General features: G+C 52.4%; 1 protein-coding gene across 1 annotated transcript; it reads left to right on the top strand.

Annotated features, from left to right (window-relative positions):
* The first annotated feature begins 1,032 nt into the window (after window positions 1-1,032).
* KHSRP (KH-type splicing regulatory protein) lies at window positions 1,033-12,722 on the top strand. Its single transcript, XM_070415940.1, has 19 exons — window positions 1,033-1,365; window positions 2,930-3,026; window positions 3,617-3,655; window positions 4,311-4,350; window positions 5,418-5,467; window positions 5,737-5,808; window positions 6,579-6,636; window positions 6,884-7,058; window positions 7,253-7,351; window positions 7,725-7,823; window positions 7,947-8,049; window positions 8,706-8,806; window positions 8,898-9,042; window positions 9,123-9,283; window positions 9,364-9,473; window positions 9,851-9,939; window positions 10,036-10,236; window positions 10,340-10,417; window positions 10,683-12,722. The coding sequence occupies exons 1-19, from the start codon at window positions 1,132-1,134 to the stop codon at window positions 10,958-10,960; spliced, it is 2,229 nt and encodes a 742-aa protein (XP_070272041.1). The 5' UTR covers window positions 1,033-1,131; the 3' UTR covers window positions 10,961-12,722.
* The last annotated feature ends 1,613 nt before the right edge of the window (window positions 12,723-14,335 follow it).

Raw genomic sequence — 14,335 nt, 5'->3', positions numbered from 1 at the left:
TTGGATCCCGGGACCTAGTGTGAAGCAGGTGTGGGGTGTGGAATAAGGGTCTGGGATCCCTCAGTGCTGGGAGGGAACCATGGCCCAAAACCCATTAGCTCGGGAGTGGAGCTGGTTCCATAAATCCTGGAAGAGAAGGGCTTCTAGAGCCATGGGTGGAGAAAGGAAAAGGGGTTACAGGGGAATCCCTGGGTTTACTCCTGCTCTCAGGCCACTTCAACTCCAGAAAGCACCCGATCTCCAAGACCTCAAGCAAACCACGTGCCTGGCCTACCCAGCCAGGCTCCGGGGCGCTAACCCTGACGTCAGGCCCGAATTCTGGCAGCCAGTCGCTATTGCGTATGTACGCTGCCACTCATTCCCCCTTCCACTAATCCCCTCTCGCCGTCTGGTAGCAGGCTCCGCCCCAATGCAGCTGCGATTCCACTGGTTCCCACTAATACTGGGCACCTTTACTTCATTGCCATTTGTCTAGACCGGTGTCAGTCACCTAACACCTGCCCCCGTCTCTCAGCCATTGGCTTAGAAGTCAAGGCTGGAAAAGGATTATGGTTAACATGAAAAGCCAATCCAAACCCAAGCGCATCACCCAGAACTCGTAAGGGATTGGATTAAATTGACTGCCAATCTTTACAAGAACCGCCTTCCGCGTGCACTCATTGGCTTGTGCTCAAAGGAGCCATTTGCTAGGCTCCTCCTTCCTGTACGCTTGACTCTTCCGAGCGGTCAATCGGTTCTGAAGCCGCCCCGCGATTCTGGAACTCCGCTTCATTGGGCCAACCTAGCGCCGGCAGCCAGCAGCGCATTGCCTCAGAGAGCTGTCAGTCACACAGCGCCTACTACCCAGTGCCTTCCGCAGCACTCCGATTGGTCGCTTGACCACAGAGCCCTTGATTGGTGTCCGGGGAGCGGCGGCTGCTTCCTATTGGCCCGGTCCTGCCGTCCGTCACGGCGGCGGGAGGGGGACGTCCCTCCCCCCCACCATCGTCTTCCCAGCCGCTGAGTTCCCAGAGTGCTCCGCGGCCGTGTGGAGCGAGGCCTTGTTCCCGCGTTGAGCCGCTGCCGCTGCTGCCGCCGCCGCCTCCACCTCCTCAGCTTTAGCAGCCGCGCCAGGCCCGGCCCCGCCGCGCCATGTCGGACTACAGCACGGGAGGACCCCCGCCCGGGCCACCGCCGAACGCCGGCGGGGGCGGGGGGTCCGGGGGCGCCGGGGGAGGCCCTCCACAGGGCCCGCCAGGCGCAGGGGACCGAGGCGGCGGGGGCCCGGGCGGAGGGTCGGCCGGCGGCCCTTCGCAGCCCCCAGGCGGGGGCGGCCCGGGAATTCGCAAGGACGCCTTCGCCGACGCCGTGCAGCGGGCCCGCCAGGTGAGGAGGCCGCGGGCCTGAGGGGCGCGCGCTCGGGCGGGGGAGGGGGCGGGGTCACGTGCGCGCGCTCACGGGGTCGCGAGTGAAGGGGGCGCCGTGGCCGCCGCGGGGTCACGTGGAGCAGTAGGCTGGGGCCTGGGCCGCCCCACGCGCCTCGAGTGGGTTCCCCCACGGGTGACCCTTGCAGGGGGAAGGGGCGTCCGGGGGATTCCCAAAAGCGGTCCCTGGGTGTGCAGGGGCTCCCGAGTGCCGGGGGTACCTCTGCCTCGCCTTAGGGTACGCGAAAGCATGCTCCACTGTTCTGGAAGGAAGGGGTCCACCTTCCCGGGTTGGTCTTATGGTCTTACTTGGCCCCCACCTCCCCGTCAGGCACAGAACTGCTTGCCCTCAACCCAGCTCCCTTTCAGCCCGCTCCCCAGGAAGAAGGGACTTTGGGGAAAGAAGTCCTTCCTCTTGAGTACGGAAAGGGGACCCTTTTGCTGCCCGAGCGGCCCAGCACTTCAGTGAAACGGGGAGGGTGGGCATAAGAGCTGGCTCTTTTTGATGCTTCCGGTTGCTTGAAAGCGTGGTCTTATATCTTTTTGATGAGGAGAGGAGGATCCCAACCAGTTTTTTGAGTCTTGATGACAACATGGAGGTGACACATGCTGGTGGGACTAACCTCCCCAGAGCCTGGCGGGGAGGGGGCCCATAGAATGGGAGGACTGTGCCGCCCTTTCCGGAAGCCAGACCCCAACCCCGGGTACTCACCGTGCCTCCAGGGCAGGGTAGGAGGTCCCGTTAGGTGGCCGCCCGGCTCCGCCCAGTGTGACCGGGGCTTTCTCACTGCCATGGGATGTTTCAATGTGCACTTACCTCTTTTTGCCCACTGAGCTGTCTTGATTGAGCAGCTGTAACTGGGGGAGTTGGTGCTGGGTGCCCCATCTGGACAGCTTTGGCTCGAAGTGTTAAATAGTTGAGAAGTGAAAAGATAGATGCTTAGTTTTTGGTTTGTGTTTCTTTGGAAAACTTGTAATACTTCCACAAACAGACTCTGGTGTTAGGTTTGTTGGATAGGGGTTTACTTGAAGTTGCTCTTCGTGTGGCTAAATTGTAACATGTGCTCCAAAAGGGTCTTTTGTTTTCCTCAAGTGAAGATTTCAGATGCCTTGAAGCAAAAACTGCCCTGAGATTTGTTTCACAACTGCTAAGGTTCTGAGGGTGAGGGAGATGAGCTCTTCAGCGTCGCAGAAGAACCCGGCTACGTTGTGGAGATGACCCGAGGACCCTCAGTGGCACTGAGCTTCCGTTCCTTTTACCCCGAGTTAGTGTGGGTTACAGTCTGGCCACAAACAATTTGGGACCAAATCCCATCAAGAAAGGGAGTTGTCTGTTGAACTCTGAGACCTCAGGTGGAAATTCCTTCTAGAATGTCTTAACCATCAAGTTCTTCCCTAAATTAGGGGGAACCTGACTCTCAGTCCGAACAGCAAAGAGAACAGGAGAGATTCTGAGAAGTTGATCTGAGCCCCACGGAGGTTGCTTTTTGGTGCTAATTCTTCTCTGCTTACAACTTCATTTCTAGATCGCAGCCAAAATTGGAGGCGATGCTGCTACAACAGTGAATAACAGCACTCCTGACTTCGGTTTTGGGGGCCAAAAGAGGCAATTGGAAGATGGAGGTAACTACTTGCTGAGAAGGAGGATAGAGAGTGAGGTGCCTTTGTTTGAATGTGGTTCAGAGTGGGGGGGAGGGCAGCCTGCTGCTGTTCAGTCTTTTAAAACCTCAGCAATCCCAGCTTTGTTCATTCTTTTTGTTGGGCCACCATCCTGAGGTATCAGGTGGCAGAGAGGAGAGCAGATTGACTGTGGCTGGGTCCAAGTTGTAAGTTCTCAAGATTGTTTCTCCCCTTCTGGTAGACTGGAGAAATGCTGGTACTGTTATTGAGGCCCCACATAAGTAAAGTTTGGGTGGCCAGCAACTTCTTTCAACCAGAACCCCGGCTGCCCAAGGCAGGTCTGATCCTGAGCTAGAAGGACTCAGATGCCACTTTCATTGTTTCCCTGTTATAAAGGGCTTTTTTACCCTTAGTGCCGGTTGATGAAGTCTGGCCTCACTTAGGGGTTGGTCTCTCCTGTCTCTGCTCTGATTTTGGGGGGTAGCAGAAGAGGGGATAGTTTGCCAGGAAGTGTGGCACCAGCATCAGATTTAAGGAGGCTGTGGGTGGGTGGGTGGGTGGGTGCTGCATCTGACATCCTCTCTCTTTCACAGACCAACCGGAGAGCAAGAAACTGGCCTCTCAGGGAGATTGTAAGTCTGTTGGGTAATGCAGGCAGAGGGCAACTTCAGAATCTTAGGAGGTTGTTTGGAGCTGGGAGCACTGGCCTCTGTCCTTTATGGAGGCTCTAGGTGTTCATCATCTGGGATTCATGATCTTTGGGGTTCCTATAGCCCCCGGAAATTGAGGCGGAAATACCCAGTGCCTATGCTGTTGTGAGCAGGGTCCATGATGCTTCAGTGCTCAGGAGGGCTTAGACCAGCGGTTCTCAACCTGTGGGTCGCGACCCCTTTGGGGGTCGAACGACCCTTTCACAGGGGTCGCCTAAGACCATCGGAAAACACATATATCATTACACATTGTTTTTGTGATTAATCACTATGCTTTAATTATGTCTAATTTGTAACAATGAAAATACATCCTGTATATCAGATGTTTACATTACAATTCATAACAGTAGCAAAATTACAGTTATGAAGTAGCAGCAAAAATAATTTTATGGTTGGGGGTCACCACAACATGAGGAACTGTATTAAAGGGTCACGGCATTAGGAAGGTTGAGAACCACTGGTTTAGACTGTAATAGTGTTAGTCGCTCCTGTGTAGGTAGGAGCACCTGGGGTCAGTGGTGTTCTGGGTTCCAGAGGGAAACCACACCAATCTTTCCTTTGGATTTTCTCTCTGTAGCCATCAGTTCTCAACTTGGACCCATCCATCCTCCCCCCAGGTAAGTTGTGATTTGGAGAAAATGTCGTTTGTCTGTCAGCTGTCTCTGGCCTTTCTTACTGTCTCGAGGGAGAACTCTGTCTGGGAGCCCTGCACCATTTAGGGATGGTCCACCAAAGAGTGGACTGAGGGGTAGGACAGGGTTGTGGCATTTCACTGTAATGACAGAATGGTGATTTCTGCACCATGGTGCTTCCTTTGTTGGTGTGGGGACTCTCCAGAAGCACACACATCTGTCTTCCTCAAAAAGGCTGGTTTTCTCGCCCATCCTCTGCAAATGCTTGTTCCCTGAGAGCGGATGGAGCCTAGGATGGAGCCTACCTTATTTCCTCCCCACCCACCCCATGACTTCAATGAATCTGACATAGAATCCTTTGTGAAGGACCACATTGTTTCTTTTATTTTTTTAATGGGCCAACATTTTTGTGAAATACAATAAAAATGATTTGCTAGGTCCCTAGCTGGTTTGGCTCAGTGGATAGAGCATCGGCCTGGGGACTGAAGGGTCCCAGGTTCGATTCCGGTCAAGGGCACATGCCTGAGTTGTGGGCTCGATCCCCAGTAGGGGGCGTGCAAGGAGGTGGCCGATCAGTGATTCTCTCATCATTGATGTTTCTGTCTCTCTCCCTCTTCCTTCCTCTCTGAAATCAATAAAGATAAATTTAATTTAAAAAAATGATTTGCTAGGAAAATAAAATTTAAAAGGTGCGAAATTATTCCTTTGTTTGTTTTTAAAGTCAATGGTTATAAATTGACTTTATCAGATTGCTATAAAAGTGTCCAGGTGCTCATTCTCCCCCTGAGTTAGGGACAGCACTGGTCCAGGGGCCACACTGCCTCAGAACAGGCCTTTCATGGCCCACGTGGGGAAACTTGGCCTCAAGAAATGGAGTGTCCTGCTGTGGGACAAGAGATCCCCAGCCTCATGCTGCTAGATTTTGCATAGGCTTGTGAGGTCTTGGTCCCATCATAGGGAGCAGGGTCAGAGGCCAGAAACATCGGGGGCCCTTTTCTCCGGGAGATCCTTTGCTTTCCCATTTGAGACTGACCTTCATTGTCTCTTTGCAGGACTTCAATGACAGAGGAGTACAGGGTCCCAGACGGCATGGTAGGACTAAGTGAGTGTGGGTCACTGTGCTCCGGGGTGTCCATTATTTCCACAGCCCCACCCTGGGGCAGTGTCCTGGAAGCCCCTGCCAACCCAGAAGCCTCTGGTCTGACTGTTCTTTCTGGACTGGAAGAACAGTCATCGCCTCCTTTGAGTATTCACGTGGCCGCACCATCACCTCGTTTACTTGGTGCTGGCTCCTTCCCTCAGCTCTGCTTTTTTTTTTCTTTTGTATTCCATTTTAAAGTAACTCACTTTTCTCCTTTCTTCACCACCTAGTCATTGGCAGAGGAGGTGAACAGATTAATAAAATCCAGCAAGATTCAGGCTGCAAAGTCCAGATCTCTCCAGGTATGAGTGAGCCAGTTTCGTGCCAGAATGAATGCAGGGGCTGGGCTCTTTGCACTTTAGTATTCCTCTCACTTTTAACTTGACCGATAGACATGAAACATATTTGTTTGTTTTATTTATTGAGTGCCTTCTATGTGCCAGGCTCAGTGTAGTATCTTCAGTGTTCAGCACCACAGGGTGTAGCTGTGACTTTTGTTTTCTTTTCATTTTATGGGTGGGGGGAGGACTGAAGGGGGAGATCTAGAATTGAACACAGGGTGCCTCATTCCAGGTCTGCTGTGAACCATTATGTTAAGCTGCCACCTAAACATCTAGTGGAAACCAGACAGGAATATGGGAGGCAGGAAGGTGGCATTAGAAAAGTTTTAAGAATGGGCCTGGGTTTGAATCCCAATTCTGCCTGCTCCTCTGTAGGAGTCTGCTTCTGAGGCCTTGTTCTAGCAGAGTGGAGTTTGTTAACTAGAGGGTGTGCATGTGATCATTAGTGGTGGCAAAAATGGTCCAGGGTTTGGACCTTCCAGAATCTGCCTCTCCTACCTCATCTTTTCCCCTAAAAGTTCTGTCTCCCTTGTTGGACTTTAAGCTTCCTGACCTTGGCCTTGCATAGGGCAGCCTCCCAGGTGTTTGGGGAGGTAAATTGATTTGTCAGGCTGCTGAATGGTAGCAAAAGTGGCTGGTGATTGTTCTGGAAGTTTCCTCATCTCCACTAAAAGCCTTTCCAGGGTCTGCAGGCCTGGAAAGGCACTGACCCTATCTCCTCTTCTCTCCAGACAGTGGTGGCCTCCCTGAGCGCAGTGTGTCCTTGACAGGAGCCCCAGAATCTGTCCAGTAAGTGCCTGGCTGGGCCTGTCATTGTGATGGGAGTGGGCAGAAGTCCTCTTGATCCCTTTGAAAATTGGGGGTGACTCCCACACCATGTCCTTGCAGCCTAGCCCCAGGGACCGTAGTACTCTCTTCCTCATCATCTGTCAAACGCATGTGTTGGGAGTCACCTTCTTTGCTTTGAGCTTTGGGGAGGGGGGTCACCAGGCCAGTACTCTTTCAAGTGACAGCACCCCATTCTTTCCCTTCCCAGGAAAGCAAAGATGATGCTGGATGACATCGTCTCTCGGGGTCGTGGGGGCCCCCCAGGACAGTTCCATGACAACTCCAATGGGGGCCAGAATGGCACAGTGCAGGAGATTATGATCCCCGCGGGGAAGGCTGGCCTTGTCATCGGGAAAGGCGGGGAGACCATTAAACAGCTACAGGTGAGGGAGTGGAGACAGAAGGTTCCATCCATCCCAAGAAAGTTTCCATCCTGTATCTGGTCTGCACACCACCACCACCCCCAGCTGCTTTCCCAGTCTTCTGTCCTTTTTGATCATGGACCCTGCCCCAAATGCACTAGTCGCCAGAAAGTTATTTGAAAGTCCTACACTGACAGTCGACATTGGTTTTAAAGGAACGTGCTGGAGTAAAGATGATTTTAATTCAAGATGGTTCCCAGAATACAAATGTTGACAAGCCCCTTCGGATCATTGGGGATCCTTACAAAGTGCAGGTGAGTGTGCCTTGCAGTGGTGGTGAATAGTGGGTTTTAGAGAAGGGAGAGCTGGTGGGCTGCCTGGAGATTTGAATAAAAGTGGAGAGGTTTTCAAAAGCACTGGCTTTGAAGTCATCCCAGGGTTCATGTTCTTGTGTTGAATTCTCCCTTCAACAATGGTTTGTACATGAGCAAGTGGCCTAACTGATCCTCCATCTTCTCATGTGGAAAGTGGAGTTGCTGGCCATGCCTGCCTCTCAGGGTGGCAAATATAGAGCTCAGCACCTGTGTCAGTCCTTAGCTTAAGCCTGTGACCCCTTGGTTTATGGGAGGCTGGGGGTGCAGTGGGGCAGCAGGGCTTGCCATGTGCACATGCCCTGTGTCTTTTCAGCAAGCCTGTGAGATGGTGATGGACATCCTTCGGGAGCGTGACCAGGGCGGCTTTGGGGACCGGAATGAGTATGGATCCCGGATTGGCGGGGGAATTGATGTGAGTGTGGGCTTCCCCCAGAAGATGGAGGGCTATGCGGGGGAAGAAGGGCTCCTTGTGTCCAGTGGGCAGCAAAGCTATGGGGACAGAACTCAGCTGACCCTCTCTCTGCGTCTTCCTCAGGTGCCAGTGCCTAGGCATTCTGTTGGCGTGGTTATTGGCCGGAGCGGAGAGATGATTAAGAAGATCCAGAATGATGCTGGTGTGCGGATCCAGTTTAAACAAGGTCAGGGCCAAGTCGTGTGATGTGTAAGCCAGTGCTGTCCTCTTAAGATCAACCTGAGTGTCCACTGTGGGCAGCTTGGCACCATGGTTGGCATGCTGTGCCTCTTTACTTTTGGGTCTTGTCTTTCTCCTCTGTGGGACAGCCCCGTGAGAGACTTGGTGATGGGCACACTTTCTGTGTTTTCCTCTCTTGTTGAATCTATGTCATCCCTCTGTCCCACCAGTAGCCCGTCTCAACTAGGCAGCCTGGGTAACTTGGGCACTCTGGGCTGGATCAAATCACTGACCCAACTCTGGGCTCCTGCCAAGCCTGTGAGAGCCTGAGGTCAGGTCTGTGAGGAGGAGGGACCCCTTTCCTGCTTTTCAGAGATTTGTTTTCTTAGTTCTATAAAATGCATCCGTTAGTTCTGGGGGTTCTAATTGCAGAAAGAAGCCTCAGCTACCTCCCTGCCCAGCTGGTCAGTTTTCTTCTCTGGGGACATGGGGCCTGCCTGCCTCCTTCCTCACTCCTGAGTACGTGGAGTGAGGCGAGCGGCACTGAGTCTGAGATGTCTCAGACACCTAGCTTGGCACAGTACTGCCCTGAGGAGGTGTGGTGGTTTGGAGTTGTGCTTCTCTTTTAAATCCGTGTCTCCGCTCTCTGGATGCTGGCCTCAGATGATGGGACAGGTCCTGAGAAGATAGCTCACATAATGGGGCCCCCAGACCGGTGCGAGCATGCGGCGCGGATTATCAATGACCTCCTCCAGAGCCTTAGGGTAGGTGGCATGGGGTAGGTGAGAAGAGCGGGTGGGGGCAGAGTAATGTGCCTGGCTTCCTACATTTATTCTCCATCTCCCTGTCTTGCAGAGTGGTCCCCCAGGTCCTCCAGGGGGTCCTGGCATGCCCCCAGGGGGCCGTGGCCGAGGAAGGGGCCAAGGCAACTGGGGCCCGCCTGGTGGGGAGATGACCTTCTCCATCCCCACTCACAAGTGTGGGCTAGTCATCGGCCGAGGTGAGGAGGCCTCTCCCTGCCCTTCGTCCCTCACCCACTCATTCCTCCCACCCTCCCTTCACTGCCTGTGTCCCCTGCAGGTGGCGAGAACGTGAAAGCCATAAACCAGCAGACGGGCGCCTTCGTAGAGATCTCCCGGCAATTGCCGCCCAATGGGGACCCCAACTTTAAACTGTTTATTATCCGGGGCTCGCCCCAGCAGATTGATCACGCCAAGCAACTCATCGAGGAGAAGATTGAGGTGGGCTCATGGAGGGCTCTGGGAGTCTGGCTCCTGACTCCTGACTCCCACCCACTGACCTTGTCACATTCTCCTTCCAGGGTCCCCTCTGTCCAGTTGGACCAGGCCCAGGAGGACCAGGCCCTACCGGACCCATGGGACCCTTTAATCCTGGGCCCTTCAATCAGGGGCCACCAGGGGCTCCCCCTCAGTGAGTACTCTTCAGCTGCCTGGGATTTGTGACATGGGTATCAATATGCTGGCAAGAAAAGCAACAGGCCTTGTTTCTATTTACCACCAAGAGGTCCATCCTCATCTTTCAGAAGCAATGATTGTTCAGGCCCAAACACAATCCATTCCAGCTTTGTTTCACAGACACCATCTTTTATAAGATGCAATAGGTGTTGACCTTGGTCTCCACCCCATGCACAAATCTGCATGTTGATTTTGGGGTACTTTGTTTCATAGCCTGGGTCTTATGCATTTAGTTGTCTCACATCTTTCCTTGGGCCTTCTTCCTACTAGCCATCTCTACCCTGCAAAGGAGCAACCTCCGCTCATGTGTTCCCCATCTTTCTCATCCTACAGTGCTGGGGGTCCCCCTCCTCACCAGTACCCACCCCAGGGCTGGGGCAATACCTACCCCCAGTGGCAACCACCTGCTCCTCATGACCCGAGTAAGTAAGGCTACCCATTTGAGGGGCAGCACAGGGTTTGGGCCCAGGATTGGCTTTCTGTGTCAACTCTCAGCCTGCACTGCCCTCCTCTTGCAGATAAAGCCGCTGCAGCCGCCGCAGACCCCAACGCAGCCTGGGCCGCCTACTACTCACACTACTACCAGCAGCCCCCAGGCCCCGTGCCCGGCCCCGCACCTGCACCCGCAGCCCCACCTGCCCAGGGCGAGCCCCCTCAGCCCCCACCTGCTGGCCAGTCAGACTACACTAAGGCCTGGGAAGAGTATTACAAAAAGATCGGTGAGTGTGTGGGCTGCTGCATGGGCTCAAATCAGCCAGAAGGGCAGAAGAGGGCAGCTGTGTCCCCTTGCTGTCCTCTGACCTTGGTGCCCGCCTCCTGCAGGCCAGCAGCCCCAGCAGCCTGGAGCTCCCCCACAGCAGGACTACACAAAGGCCTGGGAGGAGTACTACAAGAAGCAAGGTGAGTTATACAAAAAATAGTCACAGGGTGCAAATACAGTATAGGGAACGTAAGTCATTATTATGAATTTGTACGATGACTTAGTATGATGATCACATCCTAAGGAATTTAAATGGCGAATTACTTATACACTTGAAACTAATATAACATTGTTGTACTTCAACATAATTTTTTTTTAAAGCAGGCTGAACTGGTGGGGCCTGAGGCAAGGCAGGGCCAGGCCCCCACTCTTGCCCAGCCACACTCACCCTCTCCTCCCTGACAGCTCAAGTGGCCACTGGAGGGGGTCCAGGAGCTCCCCCAGGCTCCCAGCCGGACTATAGTGCCGCCTGGGCTGAATACTACCGACAGCAAGCCGCTTACTACGGACAGACCCCAGGTCCTGGTGGCCCCCAGCCTCCACCCACACAGCAGGGACAGCAGCAGGCAAGTGGGAATTGCCACCCTCCTCCTCCTCCTTTTTCCTTCCAACCCCCAGCCACCGTCCATCCTGCCTTAGTGGGTAGCGCCGGAAATCCCTTCCCCTGCGGGGTGTGTCCTTGATGCCTGCAGCGGGGGCCGTGTGGCTGGAGGTCTCCGGGAGTCCCCATGAGCCAGGGGAAGTGTGCGCTGGGTCCAGAGGTTAAAGAAGAGGCCTCCCTCCGCCGGCTCGCTTGTTCCTGTGTAATGCTGTCGTGATGCTGGGGGCGAGTGCGAGACAGATAAAAGGTGGAACTGTTGAACTGGTGGGTAGTCCTGGGGGTGGGGGCAGCCCGGGCACTGCACTTTGGTCACCATCCTGGCTGCTAACTCAAAATCTGGCCACTTGGGAAGAAAATGGATATTTTTTCCCCTCTGCATTACTTTTTTGGCTTTTGTTCTTTTTGTTTTTAAACCCATGGTCTTCTCCCCGACGGTGTCCAAGTGACTGTTTGCAGGCAGCCCCAGTGTGGGGTGGCCCTGGCTCCAGCAGGGATGCAGGAAGCCTGCAAAGGGGCTCGGCCCCTTGGGCTCAGCCTCCGCTGTCACGCCCATGTCTGTGTCCCGGTCTTGTCTGTGAAGTGGGCATGATGATCGCTGCCACGTTCCAACCTACCTCACAGGGGTGTTGTGGGGACACCGTGATCTCTGAGATTGTTCATGTTGTGATGCGCCGGGAGCCACCCACCACCTTCTCCCTTGCAGACCCTGACTTCGCTTCTCTTTCTCCCGCGGCCCCTGCTTCTCTCCTTCTTGCCTTTGTGTCGCTCTTTCTCCTCCTCCATCAAGGAGCCAGTCTGACTTCAGCTGAGTCCCTGGAGCACTTGACTAGACAGTTACAGACACATCCTGCTAGCCATTGGCTTGGGAGAGGGGCTTCCTGGCCCCCTCCTTACTATCCCCCAGTCTTCCGCCTCTGCATCCCCCTCCCCGTAGTGACCAATTCCTATCTCTTCCCTCTCCGCAGGCTCAATGAATCGAATGAATGTGAACTTCTTCATCTGTGAAAATTCTTTTATTATTTGTTTTGTTTGGGGCTTATTTTCTGGTTTTTGCTTTTTTTTTTTTTCCTCCATTTGTTAGGCGAGAGAGCGATGGCTGACATGGGGGTAGTGTGTAGGGGAGCCCTCTCTGAGTGGCTTGGAGGTCATGCCTGGCTCTCACTCTCTCGCCCATTCTGTGTCTCACATCCTTTCTTTTTCTTTCAAAACTGGGATCCTTCATGTTGAGCCAGCCATAGAAGATAGCGAGAATTAAATCTCTGCCAAAAAAAATTTTTTTTTTTAATAAGAAACACAATAAGTGAAACAAAACCTATAAAATTATATATATATATATAAATCTCTATATCCCACCCCCCAGTCTTCCCTAAAACTGCTTCTTTCAAGGAAAACTTATTTTCTCCCTGCCACCCTTGGCCCTCTTCATGTTTTTAAAATAAACTTTTAAAAAGGAAAAAAAGTCACTCTTGCTTTTTTTTTTTTTTTTTTTTTTTTTTAGTTAGAGTTGGAACATTCCTTGGACCAGGTGTTGATATTGCAGGGAACCCCCCCCCCCCCATCCACCCACACACACACACACACACCCACACACACCCTGCCCTATATCAGTCAAGCCCCTCAGCCTCTCTGCTCCTCTCGCTCTTCCTTCTGCCCTAGCTCGCTTCTCGCAGCCCTCCCCTCCCGCGTCCCTTCTCCCAGGACTGGTCTGTCATGTTTCATCTGTTCAAGAGGACATTGAAAATGAAAACAAATTGAGAACAAAACAAAACAAAAAAAAATTGTATGGCAGTTTTTACTTTTTATCGCTCGTTTTTAACTTCACAAATAAATGATAACAAAACCTCCCCATGTCTGCTGGGTGCCGTCTCTCTTTCTCTGTTCCCACCTGCCCCCATAGAATTTTGAAGCAGATGTTTGTTCTTTATAGATGTTGTAAACCCTGATAACGGTGATTGGAACTTACAGGCTTTGTGTTGTGTTTTTTGGGTTGTTTTTTTTTTTTTAAGAAAACAAATATAAAATAGTTTCAGCAGGCACGTTGTACTTTCCTATAACTTTTCTTCCCCCTAACCCCATTTTTTTCTTTTTTCTTTTTTTTCTTTTTTGTTAAATAAAGTGCTTTTTGTCTAAAACTGTGTGCTGGCCGCAGTTTTGTTTGTAGAGGAACAAGGCTTGGCTAATGAGAGTGGGAGGGGGACATACTAGCCCCATCCAAAGACTCTACCCTCTGATTTTGTTTTGGGAGGAAAAGGCCATATCCCTGTAGGTGCACCCTGTTCTTCCCTCTGGGAATGTGGGTAGCAAAGCACCCAGAATGATCCCCAGGGATTTGCGTTCCCATGGCTTCGGCCTGCCTCACCGGAATCAGCCTGGCCTTGCTACATGTGCTCTCATTAGAGAATCGAGGTGGAAACCTAGTCTGTCTATGGAAATGGCGCCAGTTCGAGTGCTTGGTGGCCATGGCCTCCCAAGGATGACAGGAGATGGGAGAGTAAGTTAAGGGGCCACTTGAACTGTCTCCCACACTGTGTAGCAGGAGTGTTCCATTTGGATTTATGGTTGAGTATTAACACTTAAAATTATCAGGTCTCACATTCTGAATCTGATTGCCTGGTTCCAGAGACTTAAGTGGCAACACCAAGCAGAGGCCAGCAACAGTGCTGCTTCTAGGTGGGACCATTCACAGCCCTGTGCCGTTCCACATTTGTTAGGAACCAGTCCCTGTTGGAGTTGATGGCCTCCAGAAAGCCCATCTTGTAGCACAGTGGGCCAGAAGAGGGATGCTATTGCTCTAGGGCCGTGGTTCTTAACCTGTGGGTAACGACCCTTTCACAGGGGTCGCCTAAGACCATCCTGCATATCAGATATTTACATTACGATTCATAATAGTAGCAACATTACAGGTATGAAGTAGCAATGAAAATTTTATGGTTGGATCACAACATGAGGAACTGTATTTAAAGGGCCAGAAGGTTGAGAACCACTACTCTAGGGTCACGTGGACAGGTTAGATTAGCACCCTGGGCTTGCCGTGCAGGCACTGCACTCCCTTGGCCCTGTGCTGGTACTGGGATGAGGGAGAATCAGCCTCCAGCCTCTGCCATCTCACTATAGGCTTGCAATGACAGCAGTGCTTACCAAAAAGTTTTCTGGAACTTTTGTCAAGATCTAGAGTGTGAGAAAAGGGGTCAGTTGTTAGTCACAGCTACACAATTGCCCTCCACCCCATAGACAAGGGCAAAACAATTTTACAGGCTTCTTATTTTTATTTATATCTATTGATTTCAGAGAGGAAGGGAGAGGGAGACGGAAACATCAATGATGAGAGAATCATTGGCTGCCTCCTGCACACCCCCTACTGGGGATCGAGCCCAAAACCCAGGCATGTGCCAGTCCTGCCTTCACTACCCAGGATCCTTCAGTCCATAGGCCTACGTTCTATCCACTGAGCCAATCC

Source organism: Myotis yumanensis, unplaced genomic scaffold (assembly GCF_028538775.1).
Source record: "Myotis yumanensis isolate MYYU_CA2020_CCGP unplaced genomic scaffold, mMyoYum1.0.hap1 SCAF_5, whole genome shotgun sequence".
Classification (NCBI taxonomy): domain Eukaryota; kingdom Metazoa; phylum Chordata; class Mammalia; order Chiroptera; family Vespertilionidae; genus Myotis; species Myotis yumanensis.
Note: the sequence above shows the minus strand (reverse complement) of the source record. Positions and strands in the feature narration are given on the sequence as shown.